The sequence below is a fragment of the Falco peregrinus genome, chromosome 5, assembly GCF_023634155.1.
Source record: "Falco peregrinus isolate bFalPer1 chromosome 5, bFalPer1.pri, whole genome shotgun sequence".
Lineage (NCBI taxonomy): Eukaryota > Metazoa > Chordata > Aves > Falconiformes > Falconidae > Falco > Falco peregrinus.
Window position 1 is genome coordinate 99,688,922 of NC_073725.1, and position 24,609 is coordinate 99,713,530.

General features: G+C 41.8%; 1 protein-coding gene across 1 annotated transcript in view; it reads right to left on the minus strand.

Annotated features, from left to right (window-relative positions):
• The window catches only part of PTPRG (protein tyrosine phosphatase receptor type G), a 408,755-nt gene that overhangs the window by 88,463 nt on the left and 295,683 nt on the right, over positions 1–24,609 (minus strand). The window contains exons 6-8 of the mRNA XM_055804321.1: positions 24,163–24,229; positions 12,455–12,612; positions 7,474–7,666 (exon numbers count right to left, since the gene is read on the minus strand). Coding sequence (XP_055660296.1) covers positions 7,474–7,666; positions 12,455–12,612; positions 24,163–24,229 — 418 coding nt within the window. The remainder of the gene's footprint in view (positions 1–7,473; positions 7,667–12,454; positions 12,613–24,162; positions 24,230–24,609) is intronic.

Consider the following 24,609-nt stretch of genomic DNA (forward strand, 5'->3'; position numbering starts at 1 on the left):
GCATGCCATACATGCAAATATTTGTGTTGATCTACTTCAATCCACAGGCAGAATGTAGCTAGGAGACAGACTATTTATCTTCCCCGCTCTTACCTTTCACTATGCTTCAAACAGGCAGGGTTGTTTCTTAAGGAGTGAGGGACACCAAACAGACCCTGCTCGTGTTTTATAAGCTCTGTGAAACAACCTCATGAGCAAACTGGCACATGGGGCACTTCCGACGGAGGAGCTCTGGGTAAGCTGGGTTTTGCCCCTCCGCTGCCTGTCCCTTTCCAGAGGCGAACACACAACCAGCACACGGATTCATTCCTGTATGGCTTGCTTTGTAGCATTTGAGTTTCCATGGCATCACAGCAACGACCCTGTTTTACCGCAAGGCATGGACTCTGGGTCTTACTACATTTTGTTTGAGCCCAAATATATCATGTATTTCACAAATACTGTTTCTAGAGCTGTGGCCTGAATTCTCAGCGGGTGCAGATCAGCCTTGCACCGTCAGATGCCATGCTGGGCTAAACTGATGTCCACCAAGGGTCTGCCCTGCAAGTTTTCTGTTTATATTGCACACATACACACAGAGGGTGACCAGTGTTTAATATGTACACCTGCCTCCTTATTTATACAGTGTGTCTGATGCAACATGTGACCACATTCAGTGGCACGTGCTGCATCAACAGGGGGAGAAAGGAGGATTTCCTGCCAGAAGGACATCTATTTGCCATGTTAGCCAAGTCATCCTTTCCAATGTCCTGGAGAGGGTTGCTTGGACCAGGGAGTGTATGAAGCACAAGCCAACAGGGCTGGTAGAACATCCCAGTACGTGCCTGAGGGATGTCCAGAATCAAATTGGGAAAGCAGCTTCCCTTTCATAGCTTCTGGAGGCTTTTTCCAGCACAAGGGATGAGCAGCAGACACTCATGGTCCAAAGTACTGTCAAGACTGAAATGAAAATCTGTACTTCTGTGGGCCAAACAGCTGGACTGGCACATAGGCAGTGTAGAAAGGAATTCCCTGCAGGTGTAAATGGAATAAATCATCAAGCTCCCTTACAAGTACTCAGCTCTTCCAGCTTTAGTAGCAGCTGTGAACACAAACCACACTTAAAACGTTTATACTGCATTCCTCTTGCTCTCTTGGTTTGGGCCCTTTATAAGCTCTAAACAAGTGCAAGCAGTTACTTTTGTTTATTAATAAATCTACTAGTAAGCTGCCTACTACATTCAGCTCACATTACATGTTGCTCACTTTACAGCTACAGGTGAAAAGAGAACCCTGCAGAACAGAGCCGCTGAGAGGGGACACATGAGACCTATGTCAGGTATATGTACCACATCTTTTTGTACCTGAATCCCCTCAAAAGGAGTCAGTTTTTTCCTGAAATGCTTTGCTTTCCACCTGACTGATCTGAGACTCTTTGGAAGGCAGCAGCTTGTCCTTTCCTGCTTTTGCATAACATGCTCCAAGCCAACTACATACATGAGGACCCAGCGCTGAAGAGCAAGACACAGATGAGGTGGAAGGGATGAGATACGCAGGAGCACACTGATCTCTGCCTAAAATGTGATTACAGCAGGTACTCAAGGTGCATATCAAAGAGACTCTTAAAGCAATAGGTGAGTACATTTACTTGGAGCACTCATGCATAGAGGCAGCTGGGCAGGTCTACAGTGCAAAGAAGATGCAGGGCAAGCAATTAGCAGCATGGTGTTACCACCTTCAAGTGCAACCTTCTGCACTGAGACAGTCTGCTGCACCAACATAAATCCTAATAATGATACATAGATTCATCTGCACCAGCACACGGTAGTAGGGCACTGACCTGATTAAAGGGGAATGGAATCGGGAAAGAATAATCTTTATAACAAAACAAAATAAAAAAGGAAACTCTGAAAAGTCCAGTTAGCCAAGGAAACTAGGAAGGAGTTGTTAATCTATGAAGAAATTTTCCAAGAATTGGCCAAAGTACAAGAACCATCACTAAAAAAGGTTCTTGCTTATTTTCATTTTCCCTAAGATATTTAAAGAAAATAAATAGTTATTTTGCTTTAGCAATCCCGACTTAAGGTTTCAATAACATTTCATTTTAAATTTACATTTACTATGTTGTTTTGGATAGATAACACTTACTGCTATAGAGTATTTTGTGGTCATACAAAAATATATCGTATAAACGACATTCTTCAAGAGTAGAACTTTTCTGCCTAATGCTCTTTTTGACCTCCCAGAGAGAACCCGAGGGCATGAAGAGACTGCAAAGCTGTTTTGAGAGAGCTCTCATAAAACATGGGCATTTAGAAAGTAAAAACAAATTACTGGGAGTAATAACAGAGGCTATAAATGAGACAAATAACTTGTTCTCATTCAGAAACACTGCCGCCAATGCTCTAAACTATCTGCTTCAAAATGATGATGTCACTGCACTGAATCCCCAGAACTTTGGATGCTGCTGCAGTGGAGGTGCACTCCAACGCAAGGATGCTACACCATGCGGAAAAGGCAATACCTTCGTAGGAGGCCTCAGTTTCACTTCTGACACCAGGAGCCATGAGATAGCAAATAAGAACTAAACTGCTTTGACTGCAGGCTGATAACTGGAGCTGTGCCTCCAGTGCAAAGCAAGCTGGAGGGAAATTCAAATATTTTCTATCCATGTTTTAGCGGCGTGAAGTTACAAGGTCTTCCAAACTGTGTATCACTACCGCATAACAAAGAACAGTAAGGAAAATGACTGCCTGCACACCGCTAGAGAAATGTCCCTGTTTAGAGTCCAAAGCTAAGTAAGTTTTACTACAGTGAATTTATGACTGCTCATTATTTAACTTAGTCTAGGATCATAATTAAAGATGGTACTCTAAGGCGAATTCCCACTGATGGGAAACAGCATCATTTGAGACTCCAGCAAAGAGTAATCAGACACCTTTGGGGAAGTAATCAGGCATCTGTGAAAGAAAACTCTGATGTCAAGAGCCCCTCACACGGGATGCTTGTTTAAGTGTTGTAAGGCTTGCTGCACGTTTAATGAGACAGAAAGGTTAAAGGCTTTTTTTTCTTTTTTTAAGTGTTAAAAAACATAAAGACAAAGAAACAACATTTGACAGTCCTAATCAGCAGCAAAATAAAATGGGCAAATACTGTTGCTTACGGGGGTACTTTCTGAAACAAGGAAATGAAACACCTTTTCCTCCTGAGTTTCCACGCCTACACCTTTACTGAAGCAGGTAATGTTTTGTAAATACATCTCTGCCTGATGAAACAACATGTGAAAGTAGTAAGGAACATGCAAACTCATGTCTTCAAACTGGATGGACTCTTTATGTAAGAATTCTGTCTATTTGTCCCTAAAGAGCAATGTACACTATTAAACTGATAAGTAATTAACAATCCCTCTAGCATAGCTGCTTGAAAGCAGCCCACAAAAAGCCAGAAGCACAATATGTGGCGTGACAGAGCAACACAGTCCTGAGCCACAGAGGACAGGCCAGACAAGAAAGGAGGCAATTTTAACAGATGGCCACCTGCAAAAATCAAACACTGTCACCGTCACTGATACTTACAGTATCTGATGAACATTTTACAAATACATTCCTGATTTAATATGTCTGTACAGAGAAACTCTAACTTTTCAAAACTTTATATACATCAGTACTGTAACATTGGGAGCCCTCTTGTTAACTTTTACAGGCCGATGATCTGCATGATTTAACAGCATGATCCACTATATACTTTGAATCTCCCAAAGTTTCATCTTTGTAAAAAATATCAATGTATGATGGTTTACTATAAATCCACCAGTTGCTACAATTACATAGCTGAACAGTATTTATCCTGAATGGTATATTTCAGAAATAAGATATTTAAAGATGATCTGTATGGTTCCTTGAAACAGCTCCAGGGTCAAATGAAGAATTAAGCTCAGCTCATGGGGTCTGATTCAGCAAAGGTCTTATGCATATGCTTTTATTCCAGGCATACATGCAGTCCCCAAGAGAACTATTTTAAATCAGCTTTTGCCAGCAGGAAGAAGGAATGAGATAATGGAACCAAAGAAAACTCTTCTTGCTAAATACTAACACAGAGGGAAAACTGGACTTTTCGCTCTCCCTCTATTAGCCCTCTACACTATTTCTAATTAGCAAAAATATTTTGACACTTGAAAACACCACCCCTCCCTTCATTGCCTCTTTAAAAATAAAAAAGAGAAGGGAGAGGAGAGTGACTGCAAAACAAAAGGCTGGTAACATCCATGTTGGCTAACAAACTGGATCCAAATGCACTGACAGTTTTGGTTGACCTCAAATAACCTTTCCCAGAAGACATGTTATTTACCAAATACCACCGCTTGCAGGGCTTTGCTAAGGAAATACTCTGAGGACTGGCATAAAGTGAGAAATAGTTTTCCTCCTGTGTATCTGCAGGTTACTCTACTGGTCACGGTTCTGTGACCCAAGATAGCTTTGACAGTTGGGAGAAGAGACATCCCTGTTTGGTGCCAAACTGTTCGGGGTAGCATGTTTGTCAATGGGCAACGGCAGAGCTGCATTGCTTTGTGCTGATCTGAAATTCCCTATTCACTGGGGGATTCTGAAAATTATTCTGAACATTATATGCAAATTGTTCTGGGCACATTTTCCTCCAAAATAAGAAAGGCTTACATAATGAACCCTACGCTGTTTTCTAGATTAGCAATACTGCCCACAGACTTAATGGAGTGTGACAGAGGAAACAAATTGCAAAAATTCACACCGACAAACAAACCCAAACTTCCCCTCCAGAGCTGAAGACCATCACAAACCATATCACCTTGCAGCAAGTAACAGACACATTTTCGTGACCTTGCCTTTTTCTACAACGCACAAATCTAAGCACGGGGAGGGTAGACAAGAGCCAACATCTGACAGCCACTGGTCACATTGCTTAATGCAATGTGGAAAGCATCGAGATGCAACCATGAGGTTGTGCAGAAGAATCTGCATAAAATAAATTTGTTACGCTAACCCTGCACTCTTATATTTGTAATGCTAGACTGTCTGGCTGAGAAGCGCTCCGCGCGCTTGGCTCCTCAGTACTTTTGCATGAATGACACTATATAAAGAGGTACTGTATTTACTAGCTGAATAAACAGTAGGTTTTGCTTTCACTCAAGTATTATGACTTCAACTCATTTTATTTATATGTCAGTAGTTCAGAATGTGCAGTGGACCAGGCACATCATCACTGTTCACCTTTGTCAAAGAAGAGGCCAGAAACATCCACGTTGTTATATCTCTGGAACAGCTATAACTCATCCCTGTAACCTTTGGAGGATACGCTACAATCCATTTTGTGTTAGCAACACTGCAGCAACCTATTTATTTTTAAGTTCATGAAAAAAATGCACCTATTTTCAGTGTTCCCTGGTGTGCACACAACCCAAAAAGTGACAAGTTGACAGAGCTGGTACAAAAAGACTGGCTGCCCAGCCATTAGCCTCCTATAGCAAAAGCTCAAGGGGAAAAAAAGAATCACTGACTGTAGCATCACCCCTGCCATTAGATGGCATGCTGAATGTTGTCAGGCCGTGGGAAATGCATGCTCCCCACCTGATGGTCTCTCTTGAGCAAGCTCAAATTCTCAGGCAGGCACAAGTACGGAGCATTATGGCACCTGGACATGATGGGAGAGGATCCAGAGAGAACCTACTCAGGAAACCAGTCCTGAAATCACGTCAGGTGTCAAGCACCCAGGCACCAAGCTATCTAAGTGTGGACAAACAGCTGTGCGGCTCCCATGCTCCTGTAGACCGGCTCACACCATGTTAACTAAGCCATGTGCACCTGGTTGAATCTGGCCCTCGGAGTTCTTAAAGATCAAAATCAATGCCAATCTTTCCAGTTATTCAAGTGCTCCTTCGGCATCAATACTTCCAACTTCAAGATCAGCTCATTACTACACACCTTAGCGTTTGTAACGTTCTGTCAACATTGTTGGTTTCAGCTACTTACTATGGGGGTGCAAATCACCTAAAGCATTTATATAATCTTAAAAGCCATTCAGTGAGGCACGGAATATGCAGGCATGTGGCCAAAGCAGTAAAATCTTCTTGAATATTATACCACATGTACCAGAGGTACCTCGGCTCTACTCAAAATAAAAACTAGTCAGTTTTGTCACTTTTAACATAACGTAACCTATTAACTTTCATCACTGTTCTGGGTAAGTAATATGTACACAGGATATAACTGAAGAAATAAATATTGACACATGTGGCTGTTAAAACACTGATTGAAAACCGCATGCCAGAGCATCAGAGTGTAGCAGGATTTCTTCATTCCCAAGATCTCCTTCTCACTTCTGATGTAAATTCTCCGTCCCAAGGCTGCCTTTAATGTACATGAGGTTTGTGTACGTGTATATTATATATATATAAATAAGCATGCTCATAGAATAATGAGCCCTGAGAAACACACTCTTCCAGCACTCTCTTGGGAGGGTAAGGTTGCTGAATGCAGCTGTTTTCATGATTCACATCCTCTAAGAACTACGCTCTCTGTGCCTGGCCAGGTGAAAATGCCAGGTACGAAAGGGAAGCTTGTAAATCTGCTTAGCTGTTTCCTTCTGGCAAACTGCCCCTCTCTTCCTTACCTCAACCCAGAACTGGTTAAGCACCGAGCACTTCTCAAGACTGAAGACTGGGAAGTGCATGTCATCCCTCCTACCTATAAATAACACCATTCAATAAAATAAAGGCAAATAAAGGTAGTAAATGATATTTATTTCTAGTCTTATTTTATCCAGTACGCTTTTCTTTCAGAATTTTTCATGTCCTCCTCTAGCCAGGGCTGCCTGTGCCAACACAATGACTGCAACCTCCCTCCCACCCCCTTCCATCCAGCTCATTATCCAGTGTCTGACAGAAGCGAGCACCAGCTGCTCGACAAAAAGGCACATGAAACACTTCAGCAAGAAATTAGAAAATCACCTGTCTATAAGGAAGAGGGTTTTTCCCTGTCACCATTGCCAACTGGTTGATACAAACGTCAAATTAAAAGGTCGACTGCTCTTCAAAAGGCTTGTTACTGTAAAAATGAAACCCATAACCACATCTGGATACCCTATTCCCATTCAAATACCTAATGAGTCAGTGCTAATGGGGTTGAAATTTTACCTCTGACCTTGTCCTTTCACATTTCCCTTTTGTCAGGCATCACTAAGGCCCTACCGCCAGTCAGCAGAAACAGGGACACTGCCAGTCTGAGACTCACATATTCTGGGGCTTTACTGCCATGGCACCTTGTGACAGTGAGTTTGAAAGGTAATTGCAGGTACCCACAGGATTAGTTGATTTATCGACACATACCAACAGGGAATGAATGCCTGCATAACCTGCATTATTTCTTTGGTAGCTCACAGCTACCCTCAACATCGTTTTATGATGAAGTTAGACAAAAAAATTTCTCTTATTAGTCAAGCACAAAATGCAGAAGTGTAATCTACCTTTGGAAGCTTCTGTGCCGAGTGGATTTTCCAAGATGTCTGTCATATCCTGGCTCCAAGCATCCTTCACAGCAGACTTAGACACCTTCCTGTTGTTCAGGCTTTGCTGTGGTCGGAAGTTATTCCTCAGGTACTCCACGGACTTGACATGGTCTTGCTGTTCGGTGGTGAATATGGAGTAGAACGCCTCCAGCTGATCACAGTCATCATGGCAGGGGATCGAAAGGACATTAATTAGAAAAACAATGTGGTACAATCCGGGTGGCTGATAAGAAAGTAAAATGGCAGGAAGTAAAACCTTGATGCCAAGACTGATAAACCACGTGGGAATTCAGGCTGCCCACTGAAATCACTGCCAGCCATCTTATCGTCTTATCTCAGCACAGTGCTTATCCTGCCCAACAGGGAGAAGGCCCTACAGCAACCTGTGGAGTCTGTCACCGGCAAGGAAACATTTGCCCTTAGACCCCTTGTCTGGAAGGACTTTGTGTGTGACACAGCCTTGCCAAACCCTCCTCACTGCTGTTTTGTTTTGCAGTATCACGTCAAAAAGTGCTTCTAGGTCATCCCATGCCAAAAGCCTTCTCCAGGACAGGGCAACACATCCTCATCTCCGAATACCTTATGAAGTTTAGCTGCCAGGCTAAGCTTCACAGACAGCTCTTGCAGCACTTTCTCGGGAAGGTGACGGCAGTTGTCACACCTTTCTGGGCTGGACAACCAAACCCATGAGCTGGCCTCCCCATGAGCAGGTCAGTAGCAGAATGGAGCAACCTCAGGACTACCAGCTCCAAGTGTCCTGACTTCCCTACCAATCACTATTCCCTCAGATACAGAACTACAGGGTGAGAAAAAAAAAACACCCACAGAATAAATCTATTTAGGCGCAGTTAGCATATACTCCTCTGGGAATCAGTTCCTTCTGTTGGATTCAGATCTGAGCTATTTTTAATAAAATGTATTAACCTGTAAGAACGAACTATAATTGGAAAACTTTTTTGTTACTTCATTTATTAGTATTTCTTAGAAAGAAACTTCTAGCAAACTAAGGTGAAAATATTTTCAGCTAATTTTCTCACATCTATCAAGGTCAGTATAGCATTTACTACAAGACTGTCATCATTCAGGTCAAGAACTAGATTTAGTTATGTTGCTGCTTGAAAGACTGAGCAAGACAGAGCTGAAAAGGATTCGGTCCCAATATTGTTTACATCAACGTAAATTACATACATTAATAGCATGGATTTGGGGAGTACAGAATCTGGCCCAAGATGTTAAAAAGGGACTTGAATTACACTCATAGCCAAATGATGTCACTTTGAAAGCTACACCCTTTCCACAAAGTGCATCTGCTCTAACAGCTATAGAGAAGTGTATGAGAGTCCTGAAACTTGCAACTGAGAAAAACTGTCATTGTAGCCTCAGTTGATAGTACTGATAGAAATAATCAAAGGAAGCTGTAACAGAGCAGTTAAACATCCTCCACTGAATCAAGAGGCCCTTGCTACTATCATTTCATTTTCCTTCAAACGAGTAATCTGAACCCCTTTTTGCTGCTGCTGTCCAGCTTGCCCAGTCTGCTGGGCTTGACAGTCCTAGTTATTGGGCCAGAATGTGTAAAACTTCTTTGGCCCTCAGGACAGGAGAGCGCCAATTTTTACACATTTAATTTCAAAAGTAAGTCCCCCTGGAGCAGGTGGTGCATTGAGCTGGCTGATGGGGATATGTATAGGAATGTTACCACCGGGCGCAGGGCACGGATAGCAGGGGTGAGAAAGGATGGACCTCACAGCTCTAATCCTGAGTTTGGCAAGTCTGCCATAAAACACAAAACTATGGGAACTGAGTCCTGCTACCTCTGAGATAACAGCACAACTCAGGCTTGTACATTTTTAGCAGTAGCTTCCCCCTTATGACAACTACTTTTATTATACAAGCAGGGGAACTGAGGCAGAGGGACAGCAGGTGACCAGCAGGGAGGGGTGACAGCCAGTCACCAGTTCCCATGGCAGGCGGGGAGCTCAGGTACAGCTCCCACCCAGCCTTGCAGGTACCGATGGTGGGATTCGGACTGTACTTTTTCTGCATCCTAGATGATGCCTTATTGTCTGGTTCTAAACTGGAATTCTCTCTCTGATTCTTTAGAGCATCATCTTGGAAAATCTTGAAAACAGTTTCCTAATTATTAGCAGGAGTCCCTCAGAAGCATTGATAGATGGGTTAAAAAAGCAGTAAAAGGATTATCATCTTACACTTCTGTCTTACAAAAAAAACTCAGCAGGTGATCCTGCTATACCCTTCTATGAAATCACAAACCAAAACTCTTGGGAATATTTACATATCTTTTGCACTTTATGCACTGGAAGCCAGCTAACAGGGTTTAAGGTTACTTTATAAAAGCTCAAGAACTTAGGTAGCAACTGCTTCTCTGAAGTCAAGTCTCTAGGCTTATACAGCCATGACATTAATTGAATTTTTAAACTTTCAGAGAGAACTTTTAAAATATTTTCTTCTGCCATGCTACCTTGGGGAGGTATAATTGCATTTTAACAACTGCCAATTCAAATATGATTTTTAACCTTCCCCTTTTTATGTGTTGAAGTACATATAAGTCATTTCAGCTTCATTTTTACTATAAAAATATTATCTACGACAAATGAGAAATTAATTTATCTATAGCTGCCAGAAAAAAAAAATAAAGAGTGGCAGTCAAGGAGCTACCTTCATGCTTTTCAAGGAGTAAAAGGAGAACAGGAACTCCTGTTCAGAAGAAGAAATGAAAAGCTGTTGTAAGACTACTGTAGATACAGAGAAACCTGATCTAAAACTCTGAGCCATACAATTACAAACCATTAAAGCCTGATGTGCACAGTTTTCTAAGGGTTGGATATACAAATGGCAATTAAAAATACTGAAACCGTAACAAGCACAATGAGATACTCTGAGGTATGCATTATGAGAGATAATGCTGTGCTTTGGGTCATTGAATGCACTTAGCTTTACAATGCATCTGCAGGGTGACACGGCTTGTCCTGTTTTGTTGTCTAATTATCAGGAAAGATGATGATGATGAAGCACTGAGCATAAAATAGAGAAGCCTCCACAAATGGACCACTTCAGTACTGTCCTTTTTACAGCAAGGTATTTTGCACAAAAGCAAGGGTTTAATTGGAACAGCAACAGAGCTTAAACAATATCACTTTCCTCCTCTGGGATTACAGGCTGCTTCACGGGGTTTGTGATAAAGAAGGTTAAACTGTGGCAATGGATTATGTTGCACTGTTTCAGTGGAAGGAGGAGGAGGAACAAATAATAATCATAGCAATGGCAGGGTGGCAGGCTCTTAAAATCCACCCATCTAGAGCTGCCAAGGGGAAGAATACTATTATTTATTCCACATGTGTTGTAGTATCAATGAAAGTCTGTCTACACACAGAATTCCCAGCCCTTCAACCACACACGCATGCATAAAGCAGCACAACGCCAAATTTTAAAGGCTTGACTTGGCACAGTTACTATTGTACAGCACAGGAAAGAAGCTATGCAAGGATAAAGTACCTTTATACCATTATAGTGATGGCCTTAATTGGTATTTACCAGTTTATTTGTATTTTTTAAAAAGAAAAAAAAGAAGTCACAATCCACCTGATGCATGTACAGGGTATAAAGCTGAGTGTGGGCCAGGCCTCACAGCCACCAAATAATAAACAGTAAACTTATTGATGTAGTGAAAAGCTACAAGGGATTGCAAGTATCCTGCAGGCAAGGACAGAATTCAAAATGATCTCAACAATCAGAGAAATAGCCTGGAAAAAACAAAGGGTCCAATTCAACCGGGACCATGTGCGAGGAGCCCCACGCGTCAGCCAGGCCCGCGGGCTGCAGGAGCGCGTGATGTGTCAGCACTGCTAAAGAGAGCCCCCGGGAAGGGCTCCTGCTCACCGGGAGCCGAATGTGGGCCCCACCGTCACGTCACGCTGTTGTGAAAAAGGCAAAATAACCACCCCGCACAGGGGGGCTGGACACGGGAATCCTGCCACGTCCCTTGGCCTCGGTAGGGCCCCAGCTGAGGTGCTGCGACTGGTGTCAAACACAGCACTTTGGAGAAAGATGGAAGAGTCTACAGGAGAAGCAATGGGATCTAGAAAACATGAAAAAAAGCCTGGAGCAGGGGCATGGCGATTGCCTACCACCCTTCTGAAATCTTTGAGAACCAGTACCTGTCAGTCAGGATCTCCCAGTGAACTATGCATTTACAGAATTCAAAAACTACTCCCTTTACAGAATTTGTGCATGCAAAAAATGTGTTTTCAGTGGCTTATGCCAGATGAATAAAAGGAAAGACTAACTGCAGCAGGATGGCTTGCTAAAGACAACAGTCTTACAGTGTCAAAATACACTTAACTGGTAAACATCTGACTCTAACATTATTTTATCAGGACCATTCTTCTCCAGACAAATCCCAGACATTGTGCTTATTTGCATTAGAAGCTGCTATGTGCTAATTTTAAAGATTTGTGCACCAGCTCTCTGAGCACATAATGGCAGCTTTACTGTGTTATAAAAACAGTTAAGCATGGAGAATTAATGGAAAGATGTCTTTTCTAATGTAATTAGTTCAAATTACTAAATCTGAGCAGAACTGAAATCACTCACTTTACCTTGAAAAGCAAGTTTCAATTAAAAAGAATAAAAAGGAACTCCATGTAAATATTTACACCAGAGCTTAATTGAATCTTCACAAAAACAATACCAAATAAATCATTTGGAAAGGAAACTGGGTTTCATGTTGTACTGTCTTCCTAAGACTGATGGCTCATGTTCAGAAACAATATTACTTAAGAGAAAAAAAAGATCACTGACACTTCCTTTTTTGTCAACAGAAACATTCCTGATATCATAATTAAACCAGCAGGTTTTGAAAACACTGTCTTAAAGAGAGCAAATCAAGAGATGGACTTCACTAAGAAAATAAACACACCTGGTGGTAAGAAATGGGAACGGGCTTCCGAAAAACGATCCATTCCACGATCTCGCTACACGGAGGAGTAGTCAGAGAACCCGTGTAGCGGTAGTAACTCCCCAGCGATGTCGGCAGGAGGTCCCGCAAAACAAAGGGATCCAGAAAGGTCTCCTTCTCTGCAGGAAAGATTGACAAGTGGAATTACACTTTTTTTACATGCCTTTAAAACAGACATCACATCGATAGGCAGCCTAACAAGGTGTAATGGCAACAACATATTTTATCATATATATATAAAATGAAAGATGAAAACACCGTATCGGGAAAGCTCTATAAGAGTTGATGTGTTGATTATTAAAAGAGCAGCCAAAATGCTAGTCAATCCTATACCGAACACACACACTCCAGTTCTGAATGTACGCAGGTGTGAAATGCCCTTGTTATCCCACTGGTTTATGTTAGCACAGAAATAACACCGTATTCAGTGGTTTCAGCACTCAGTCAATGGCTCTCCAGCCTGATGGCAGTGAGGGTTCACCAAGACCCAGTGGGGACACAGCCGGGCTCCTGTGGTCCTGCTTGCTGGTGCATGACCAAAGAGCATCAGGTAGCACATCCATCCCGTCCCCACCAGTGGGGGAAAGGGATGTAGGAGTGGGATCAATCCCTCTGCAGGTTGCTGAGATGGAGGAGGCAGAGCCATGCCAGCCAAACTTCGCTGGGAGCTGCCAGGGAGATGAGCTGAGGAGCAGGGCTGGAGGGCACCTCTGAAGCTCAACGAGGTGGCTGAAGCAGCATCCAGGAACTGCTTGTTTGGGACTGCCTGCAGCCAGCCACACAGGCATTGCTGGCGACGTTGTGAGACGCAGTCAGCACAGCACCAGAAATACATTTCAGAGGTAAAACCACTGTCTCTTCTCCCTAATCCATGAAACTCCTTCCCAGGGTCCAACAGTCTGGGGACAAACTCTTTCCTCTGAGAAGCAACTTGGACAGCCTGAAATGCAAACCTAACCACTGAAAGCATTTAGCTTCAAGTAACAGTGACAAGCTGGTAATATTTAATACTGTGACAAAAAAAAAAAAAAAAAAAAAAAAAAAAATTAAAGGAAGGAACAGCTGCAGGCAAGACAATTTCCCTGCCATCCCTGAGCATTTATCCTCTGCAATTTATGTTGACTCAGAGGCCGAAGCTCCCTCTCAGCCTGTGCAAAGGTGTTCACTGCCTCAGGGCATGCTGACACACAGGTTCTCCCATACATCTCTATTCCTCACTTTCTATATTGTTCACGGTTCAAACAAGAGTCTACATTTGGGTAGTAGGAACTCTTCTCTCTCTGCCTCATCAGAGCTGCTAAGCAAGCCCGCTCCCCGCACAGCAGAGCGGAGAAACAGGTAGGCTGGTGACTGACACACACACCTTCCAAAGTCAGAATGAAAAGCAAAAGGATGAAGTCTGCAGAATTCACTTGCCAAGCATCCCACAGTTTTCTGGAAGTCTTGATCAAATCCAGAGTTGCCTATACCTCTGCAGCAGTCTGATAATCAGGGTCTTTTTTTCCTCCACCGCTGCTGCAAGGTGCAAATATATCATGCACTTCAGACATCTATTCTCCTGCACAATATCAACAGGTGTGCAATGTTTTCATTGTCTTTAGTGTTCCAAAATAGGAGTAATTCTATTAAAGTCAAAGTACACATTGTAATAGAATACTGCTATCTCTTCATTAACAACTTGGTTACTTCTAGCCCACACAGATATCAACAACTTCTGCATGTCCAAAAAGGAAACAAACAAATAATAAACCACAGGTTTTTTTCCTCTTCATAGCATACCTCTGGGAAAAATGTGTGCTTAGATAAGAAATAGTAAAACATATATGATTGGCCAATGTTGAAAGAGATGCTAATCAGAAGTCATAATCACAGCAAAAGGTCATATTTAATTTGATTGGCTTAGTTTTATGAAAAAAAACTTGGTTAGAAAAACTGTAAACTCAGTCACAGGATGTGATTTTCAAACGCAGCGTGCACATCTTCACAGCAAAAAGACATGGGTTTTCTATTTCAGAAACTGTCTCTCTATGGAAGCTGAGCACACAGCGGACAGCTGTGAATCTGAAAAAGTATTTGAACATGCAAACATCCTCTTTGCGTTATCAGCCAATGACTACATATGGAATAGTTGGGAGGTAGAGGCACATTTTGGAAAAAGTTTTCCTCTTGTATTAAAAAAACTATGTTTCAGTTAAAATTAACAATTTAACTATTTTTAACTTTCATAATCTTGAATTTAGAATGATGGAATCAGTTAAGATGCTGGATAAACATTCTGTAGAGAAACTGAGAATATGGAGTATCCCTTTATCAAAGGATGGCAGGAGAATGAGCTCATTTTACACTTTCAAGGATTTTTGTGCCATATGCTGACAATATTATATTTTAATAATTAATTGTTCATCAAAGGAAAAGATGAAGAACAGGGATGCTAAATTCAAAGTTATTCAAATTGCAAAAATGAATAATGCATGACTTTTATATTAAATACACACTGTATTAAGTAGTCTACATTTCATCCAACTCTGTCTTTCATTTTTAAACATTTTGAACTACAATATGAATAATCAACCAAGGGGAAGCTTATTTAGACAGAGAAATACCTTATTTGAATGCAAACTGGAAGTATCCGACTATGATTAAATTTTGGTTATCAATTAGGGAGGTTTTTTCTGAAGAATTTGGAAAGTCATAGTCAGCTCTAAAACAGAGTATTTCTTGAGGAAAAAGTAGCTTTGCTAATACACAGTTTAAGTAGGGCAGGGTGTACTCGATCTAATTTTTCATGGCTACAAGCAACGCTGTTAAGTTTTCATTAATGAATTCCAAAGATTAAAATAAAAAAAAAACATATAATTGGATTAAAATGGCTACTAAAATAGATAATCAATTGATTATGCTTTAATAACCTAACACTTCTGAGAACAGATCATTCATTTGTATCGCTTCCATCTAGACGTGTGGTACAGATTTTTAGAAACCAGAGTCACAAAACAGATCGCCACGTGAAATTTAAAGAAAAAAGGACTTAGAAATTCAGCAGTCTGCCTCCCATATCCTTCAAGAGCCTATCGAAACAGTAAATGCCATGAAGTTATGTTCCTAAGAGTTTGAGACATTTTTGAAGATAGGATTTTGAAGTCATGTCACTTTTAAAATTTCAACCTTACACTGGTTATCCTTGTTGGTAAAACTGTAAGGAGAATGATTTGCAAGCTAAGCGACAGCGTTCACCGAATATGGTAGAAATATTTTCTATACATGTACACATATGTGTATATATATAATTCCTACTAAATAAGAAAGAACAAGTTTGGAAATAATATCAAACCTTTCCTCACTGTCTTTTATGACCAGCTCCTATTTCCTATTTTCAGTGCTTTGGAGGGGCACAGAAGCCCAGGAACAGGCTGAGCAGGGTGATGAATTTATAAGGAGGGACAAAGTGGACAAAGCTGAGTATTACATGACCCAGAAGACAACATTTGCTGACAGGTACTAGGAAATAACTGGCAAACAAAAGTAATAAAACGCACTAATGAAAACATGTGTTCACCTGCAAATACCTGTGAGGCACCGCAATCAATGCTGCAAACGGATCCACGAGCCACTTCCTTGCTCTTACGAGTAAACCAGAGCCCTACACCGAAGCGGTCTCTTCTGCTGCTCCTTGTCACGCTCCCATCCCAGCACCCGAATGCAGATGGGCACCCAAGCAAAAAAATAAACATCCAGGAAATCGGAGCCCCAGAGATCAGGACCATAACGACAGGCCCTCGAACTAGAGAGCATTCCTCTGGGAAGCAACAATAAAACGTGCTGCTGCGGCCACCACTCCCGGGCAACACAGAAAAGAGCAGCACCCAAAACATCCACCGAGATGCTCCACTAGCGCAGTACAGCCTGTTTTATCGACAGTTAACAAACAGCATGACTTTGTTTACAGTATCAAGGCTCGTAAAAATGTGTTGACTCTAATATTTCTAAAGGAAAAATTAGCAAGTGTCGCAGCTTCATTGTTGACAATTAAGACAATGATTGTGACATTTAAACTACTGAGTGTTCCACAACATTAAAGGAAAGGATTGTATTTTAACGCTTACATTCACAAAACCCCAAATAACAGAGCCAGCTGGTAGCATATTTGATCTTCTGATACAACATTCATGCCTACCTCTTGGTCCCTCTCCCGTAATGGCAATGGGAAAAGTCACACCCAGTACACTCTTTATTTGGGCTGGTAAATCTCCCTAATGTTTTGCATGGGAACAAGGTCCATTTTTTGTACAGCCCAACCTAAAGGTAGAGCAATTACAAGCGTGATTTAAAAAGCTGACCTATTTACACTCTTTATTTGTCAAGGCATCACCACAGATGTGAATTAATACTGAATTGTACATGATAGTTTTCCAAGCAAAGGAAAAAATCAGATCTTAAACCAGATACCAGTAGGGGATCTCCACCAACTACTGCAGTTTTCACAAGCTGATGCCAACAAATATTATATTGCAAGAGCCATCAATTTAACGTTTTGAGTTCAAGGACTAACTTGCTAAAAATATATTCTGTGAAACGCTAGATAAAGATAGACCCAAATTTTTAACCAAATCACTGTAGAGCAAGAAGCTTCTTGAGATATGCAGGTAAACAGCGCACAACTATCTGTGATCAAACCCCTTTTTAAACCTAACAGGAACTTAGATTGGAGATCACAAGAAAATAACTATATGCCAAGTCCATTTATATCTCATGGACTGCTTTGGGACTTTCATCATGCTTTTCTGCAAGAAAACAGGAACTTGGCTGCATTGAAAACAATATCTTAAAATGAGATTATTTCCAAAATTAATGTATGTGCAATGCCTGATAGGTGGAAACGTTACCCAGCTACACTTTGAATAACTGAAATTTGCAATACCAATATGAAGAGCTTTGAAAGTCTCCCAAATTTGTTCAACAATGTTACTGCCAATTTCATTTTCACGATGAGCCAAGTCATTCTAAAGCTTCTGCATTCAAACATTTAAAAGGCAAACACACAAAAATAATGAAAAGGACACCATGCCGCACACCCACTGAGCCAGAACTCCCCAGCTAAAGCAGGCTGCACAGCAGAGCCAGGGACCAGACTCACAGCAGTGGTTTTAAAGATGATATTACAAATATAGGATGTTATTTCAACTGAAATGATCAGCAGAGGAGTACTTGCTCTGTAAATCCAGCATGAAGAGCAGTTTCTGACAGTCCTCTGTACTTAGGGTAATTCTTGTCATTTATTGTGTAATTATTTTTCTCAATTGTATTTATTTTTTAAAAACCCAGAGCCTCTACTGAACAATATAAGGAACTGTAAGGACGCAGAAAGCACAGCATGGCTGGGAGGAAAGGAATGAGGCAATAACACAGTCCTGCAGATTAATTTAATCTGAGACAACCAGCGAGCAGTACAAAAATCGGGAGGAACGAAGAAAAGACAAGTCTTCTATGAAAAAAAAAATATTAAAGTTAATTGTTTCTATACCAGGTATTGGTCTCGGGCTTAATTTTTCTTACTCCCTCTCTTAAAACAGCTTAGAAGGAAAACGTTTTGCTGGGGAGGAGAGGTCTTAACTTGTTAAAGAAGTGAAAAATAATTCTGAAACTTTAAGGCTTAAGCACTGCTGATGCAGAGCAGCTGCTGCCACTCTAGACTGGGATGAGACTTCCCCAGGTTCTGCAAAACCTAGCCCAAGGCAGAGGAACATGCAGAGGGAAGTCTGGAGGGACACAGAAACAAAGAAATATAGAATCGGCACCAGTAGTAGGTAGAAGAAAAAGAAACTATGACAAGGGGTTTAGAGAAGATGATCCCTGGAGCACACTGGACCCTGGCAGAGGTAGGGGGAAGTGAGGCACAAGCAGCCAGAGCAGCACAGGCCGTTCACGTTTTGCTCCAGCAGCGCCAGAGCAAAGCCGCACATTCTCGGACTTTACCACCCCTCTCTTCTCAGCAAACATCCTCAAAACCCACCAGCAACGCACCCAGCTCCTTCCCCCTGCAGGTGCTTTGTTCACATTCAGCATCAACCTTAATTCTTAACAACTGCAATCTTCTCTTTGTTAATTTGAATTATTTTTGTGTGCAATGTATTAATTCTATGTCAGCTTGCTGGTCTTTACTCGGCCGTGACCAGCACTGCTTTCCGCAGAGCTGGCAGGTGAAGGAGCAGAGATTTCCAACACTTCCATCATTTATTCTTTTAAATGTCACAGAGCCCTGCAGTTAGGCACAGAGCTGCCCTATATAAAGGTGTGAACTTATCACCTCTGCTCTTATATTCATTTCCCACCTCCCTCCTCCTCCCCTTTGCTCCACAGTAATCGTGTCCTGGCCCCTTTCACATGGCTACTCTGGCTGTGAACACAAGAACAGATCAGAAAACAAAAGAATATATCCAGATCACCCCTGAGGAAAAAGAACTGCTCCTCCACATTTCCTTCTCAGTTTAACACATCATGCTGCGATCCCTTTGATGGCCTTCCTTGTTCCAAATTGGGCTGCTGCTTTCGCAAAGTTTTACTTTAAAAGATGAGGTCCCACGGTATCACATCTCACCCTCACCCCTATCCCCTGCCTTTCTTCTCTACAATCCCTGGATATTTGGTGCAGAAAACAAACAGCTTGTCAGGTGGTGTTATGGTTAAAGTTAAAAACAAAAGAAAAAACCTGTCATGCTGCTAATGGTGTTTTCTTGTTATTATGCCTTCTGGTGTGATAGATCCACAGGGTAACTAACACTGTCTGGATTGCTTCTTTTTCAGTGCTGATTTATTTTAACAGGTTATTTGCTGCCTTTTTGCCTAGGACAACTGGAGAGATGCGCAACATATTTATCCTCTATCCTTTTTCATTATTAAAGCAATTCTCCCACTGTATTTTGGCATGGTCTCCCCATCAGCCCCTGAAACTTTGGTGGTCACCACCAACTTGCCTGAACACCTCTTGACCATCTCGAGGGAGACCCAAGATCACACTCTGCTCCATGCTAAGTTTAAGTTATGGCGTTTTAATAATACAAAGGCAGAAGAAAAAAGCAAGTTTTTTTGCCCAAACTCCCTTTTAAATAAACAAAGGTTCCTCTCTTCCACTCACCCCACCCCGTGTTCGCAAACAAGCAACAGATGCCATTGATTCACTTTGTACCTAAGCTTTTGATCTGGCTGCACTTTGATTTTCAGTGCTCACTTTTGACAAGGAAGGGAATAAGAGCCCCATTTTTGTGACATTAATAGATGCTTTTCTGCTGTGGTAATTTATTTGTGCTCTGCTAATAATTTTCTGCTGATTTGTGTAGATTCTTGGTGACAGACACAGGGAACAGGACAAAATGACAAAACATGGTTTCCATCACCCTGAAAGATTTTCCAGGGGCCTGGGGTTTGCTGCTCCCTCTGACAACCATCTGCTTGCATGGTAGAACGGGACCGTGCAGAGCACCTGCAGCCAGGCTGGGAGAGGGCGAACGCTGCGCAGCCTCGGGCGCTGCCCTCAGGACTGACATCAGGGAAGGAGACTCATTTTATTGCCTTTCAGGCAGCTGGTAAGAACAAGGAAAAGGCATCTCTAAGTGGCTTACATACAAAAGGGTACTAAAAAGGGCAAGTCAAAGACAGCAGAGATGGGAAAAAGCAGTGTTTCTGTGCAATAGTTCCATCCTGCTAGGTACTCCTCTGAGATCTTGCTGAGGCATGTGGCAGACAAAAGCTTTAGTAGCCATTTTAATGCAAATCAACTGTCTAAGACATAACCTGGCGTTTCATGTTCCCCTATTCCCACAAGGGCACAATCAATCTCTCTGAGGCCCTGGGAGCCTCCTCAGTCCTTGCACAAGAACAGCTCTGCCCTCCTGCTCCTCAGCATCATGAGGAAGGATGAGGAGCAGAGAGGGGCTCAGGGCTGGGCACCCAGCCGAGCACCTCAGCAGCACAACGGAGGCAGAAAAGTCTGATTTGCAGCACCACATGCAGTGGAAGTGCAGCCAGGCACTAGTGATTTTATTACTTTACCTAATGATCCAACTTCAAATAAGGATGTGCATCATGGCACCAGCACCCGCATTGCCGGAGACCTTCCCCATCAGCTTTCGTGGTGAGAAGAGCATTTGAAGAAAAGCTAAAAAAGAGCCCCAGCGGTCAGAGCTGGAAGCCACTGGCAAGTCAGCATCTGAAAATTCCTATCACACCTGCTGGTACTCCATCCCTTCTGCAGAGAGGGGGCTGCACGCTCCCAGCTGTCAGTCCCCAGCAGGCTCCGTGGCAGACGCACGCTTGCCGTGTGCTTTATGGCAGGGAAAGCAGGAGTGAGAATAGCAGGCACCTCGCTGGCGGGAGGTGTGACAAAATCCTTGGCAGAGCACAAAACTGAAAGCAATTTTAAAATCAGCAACAGGCATCTGACAGCTCTGAAAAGAGCCTCCTCGGCATTCGTGTGCCTTTACAATGCACTGTGAGGGCAGATGCGGGAGCTGGGGAGCGTCGACGTGATGGGAACATGCTGTTCGGCAGGAAGATGCGGGGCAAACCCGAGAGCATTATCATTGATCCAAACATTGCGAGGCAGTTTGGTACATCACTGGTTTTCCTTCCAGCTAAGAAACTTTATATGGCTGCTCATGTAAAATTAAGCTTAATGTGGCATTAAGATTCTACAAAATTATGCCTGGAGAATGAGGAAACAAAGTGAACTCTTTGTAGCAACTGAGTCTGTATTGATTTTTATGTGTCCATTTCTCTATCATTGTTACTAAGCTGATGACACTGTGAAGGGCACAATTATTTATGTTCCATCAAATTAGTATGTAATTCAAATCCCTGACGAAACCTCAAGCAAAAATTGCTTTCACTTTCACAGAAAGTCCTCCTGACACTTCAGTTGTTCACTTATCCCTGGAAGGGCACTGTGAGAATCCAAGAATTTCACAGAAAAAATGAAAAGCTATACAAGAATGGTTAAAAACGAGCTCACTACTCACCAGTACCACCCCCGCATATAGCTGAGGGTCACTGTGTGTGTCACCATTATGGGGACAGACCAGTGTGGGTGCCCTACACAGCACGGTGCAGAGCGCAGCCCTCATACAGGACCAGGCCTTCTAGTACCACCACAAGGCAAATGAAGATATGAGGGTGATGCTGTGATGATGTTTGTGTGGGTGAGCAATTTCCTCTTTGACAACTGAATAATTGAGAGGAAGGAGTGACTGTCCAGCATGACTCAGGAAGGATGCTCTGCCAGTTGGAGGGAGAGGGACACAGAAAACCAGGGAAATCTTACTTAAATAGGCATGCTGAGATGAGGCACATGAGAGGAGCAAAGCTGAGGGGCTGGTGATCAGCCAGCAGACAATATACAAACGTGGTCTAGCGTAAAAGCAAGCTAGTTATCTCAACAGTCATATGTGTTCTTGGTTTCTAATATTATAGGCGACTTTGTATTGTGATGACCACCTAAAACCAACATGGGCATGAAAGTGTTATAAAATGCAAAGAAATTTAAGGTTTCAATTTTGCCTTTCTCCAGCTTCTTTTGTTGGATATCCCTGCTTGATCCTACCACTCTATCCAACAAGCACAAGAGTTTTCCACTGTATTTCAGCCAAAAAGTCCACATTGCCTTAGGGTTCCAGTTGAATGCAAATGGAAGGCAGGAAGAACCTTTTCAGATAAATTCATAAAAATGTGCTTGTGTAAGATGTAAGTAAATTACACCAAGAAAAGAAATGAGTGTCTGGAATAAAAGCTCACATCTTTACTATTATTCCATATAATAACATTAAAAGAGAGATATGATGTGAGAATTCTTCACTGAAGCGTTCCATCAATGTTTAAGAGAACAATTTCTTTGAACTACTTTGCAGGAGGAAATTCCCTTCCTCTAGCCGCCAAAAGAACCTTAGAAAAGGCCTTTAATCAGGGCCTTTGAAACAGGAAGGAAAGCGAGATTTTCCTCTTTTTCTTCCTTAATGTTTTGAAAAGGAAACAAGCTATTGAAATATATCAAGTGATTTCCTTTACTTGAAACACTACCAGCCTTCTGTGCATTGTGAGCAAAACAAAAATAAATGCCTTTTATCCACCCAGATTTTGCTGCGGGTAGGCAGCACCAAGACAGACTAATCATTATGTGGTCAGGCAATCACAACCTTGGGACCGTGTCACATCCTACCGAAACAATTATTTTGGGGAACGGAATAACACACTTAGGAGACACCGGTGTGATTATCCACTAGTGGCTATTTTGGCTGCAGCAGCGAGGAGCAAGAGAGGGAGCAGAATAAAAAGCACTGTCATGCTTGTAGGGGGTAGAGAGTCTTGAAATAGAAGGCAGGTAGAAAACAAAGCTAGAAAAAGATCCTGGTCCAGTTAGATGGCAGCTTGACTTCCTTGTCAAATTGCATAGCCACTGAAAAATCCTTGCAGCCCAAGTGGTCCTCGCTTTATTTTTGCTAGCCGGTTTTGTTCCCCAGTGGGTGGTAGATAATAACGTCTATTTTTGTGGAAAACACCACAGTTTTTCAGCACAGTGTGTTTTTATTTCACAGCAGAACCCTGCAATTTATAAACAGCAAAACCTACGGAAAATTCTCTAAATGAAGGACTTTATGGTATGTTATCTTTTAACCCCTATGTTTAATTTTCTTTGGATTTACTGGTGTTCCCAGTTGCAATGTTAAATGACTCTGAAAGTAAAGCAATTAATACAAAATCCTATTTCTTTTAATCTAACACTGTCAACTAGTTTTAGGTTTGCAGTCAAGAGAAAAAAAAAGTTTGTTAAGCTCTACAGCACTAGCTAATATCTAAAGACAATCCTCAGAAAAGGTGCAAAGATGTTTTATCACAGCACTATAGATGGGACGGAGATTTATTATAGTACCTAGCTCCATTCCAGCAGATGCCATTTGAATTACAATGAGATTATTAAAACTTTACAAATCATTATATTAAAACCTGACAAGAGTACTTTGGGAACTGGAGCATCTTGATGTCACTGCTAATGATGCATTACCCATGATAAGGTTTCAGGAAAATTCCTAAGGAAAAATTGGTTATAAAAGTATTAAATATATTAATATTTATTTCAGTACCTGCTATAAGTTCAAGGATAATAGGTTTATATGCATCAGAACAGCTGAATGATCGTATTTATGTCAGTGTTAGAAAGATGTTCATCTGCTGCAAAGTTTAATTAATTTTCATAGATAGTTAATTTTCTGTTTCATTATCAGCTCCCTAAATTTGAAAGACAAATAATTTATAAACAAATAGAAACTTCAGAGAGGAGTATTTTTAGAGCAAACAGAAGATAAATAGCAGGACTGAAGCATCAACGCTGCCTTCGAAGTACTAATATGAATGATATATTGCAGTAGGTTTTGATTGATAACTTATGCATTCTAGAGCACTGGCTGAAAAGAAACAAATCGTTTACTGTTAACCCCAAACCATTTTCAGGTAACAAATGACTTCGATCTTTACCAATCAAATAATGGCTGTGATGCCCTTAAACATCAGTGAATGGGGAACATACAGGCTCGCTGCGTCCTTCCAGGGGTGACCTGGTCCCTTAAGGACAATATTCCTGCCCTTCTCCCCTTTCCAGCAAGAAGAAAGTTTAAGCAGGTACTTACCATGATGTACAACGCCCTTCAACCCATGGATAATGGGATCCAGTGCAGGATTGTCCCTCTGACTGACCTACATGCAAAGGATACAGGATTGGTTACATCTATTCTGTCATCAGGCAGAACAGTCTCAGCTTAATCTTCTAGAGAGAAAAAAAAAAAAGATGTTATCTAACAAGCTGCTTAGTTCTCACATTCTCAATGGCTCCTCACCAAATGCCAAAGATACATGGTGTAATAAAATAAAGTAAGGAAGGTTAAATCAAAAGAAAGCGTCCTCTGAATTCATTAAAACATTAGCCATATTATCAGCCCAGCAAAGCCTAAAAACCAGAGTGCTGAATTTTTCTCCATCTACGTCTGCTTTCACAGAGGAAAACTGCTGTGATAAACAGAAGTTATCTCAGACCAGTTCATCCCTTACTGATAGGGGAATAAATCTGGTGCTGCCAC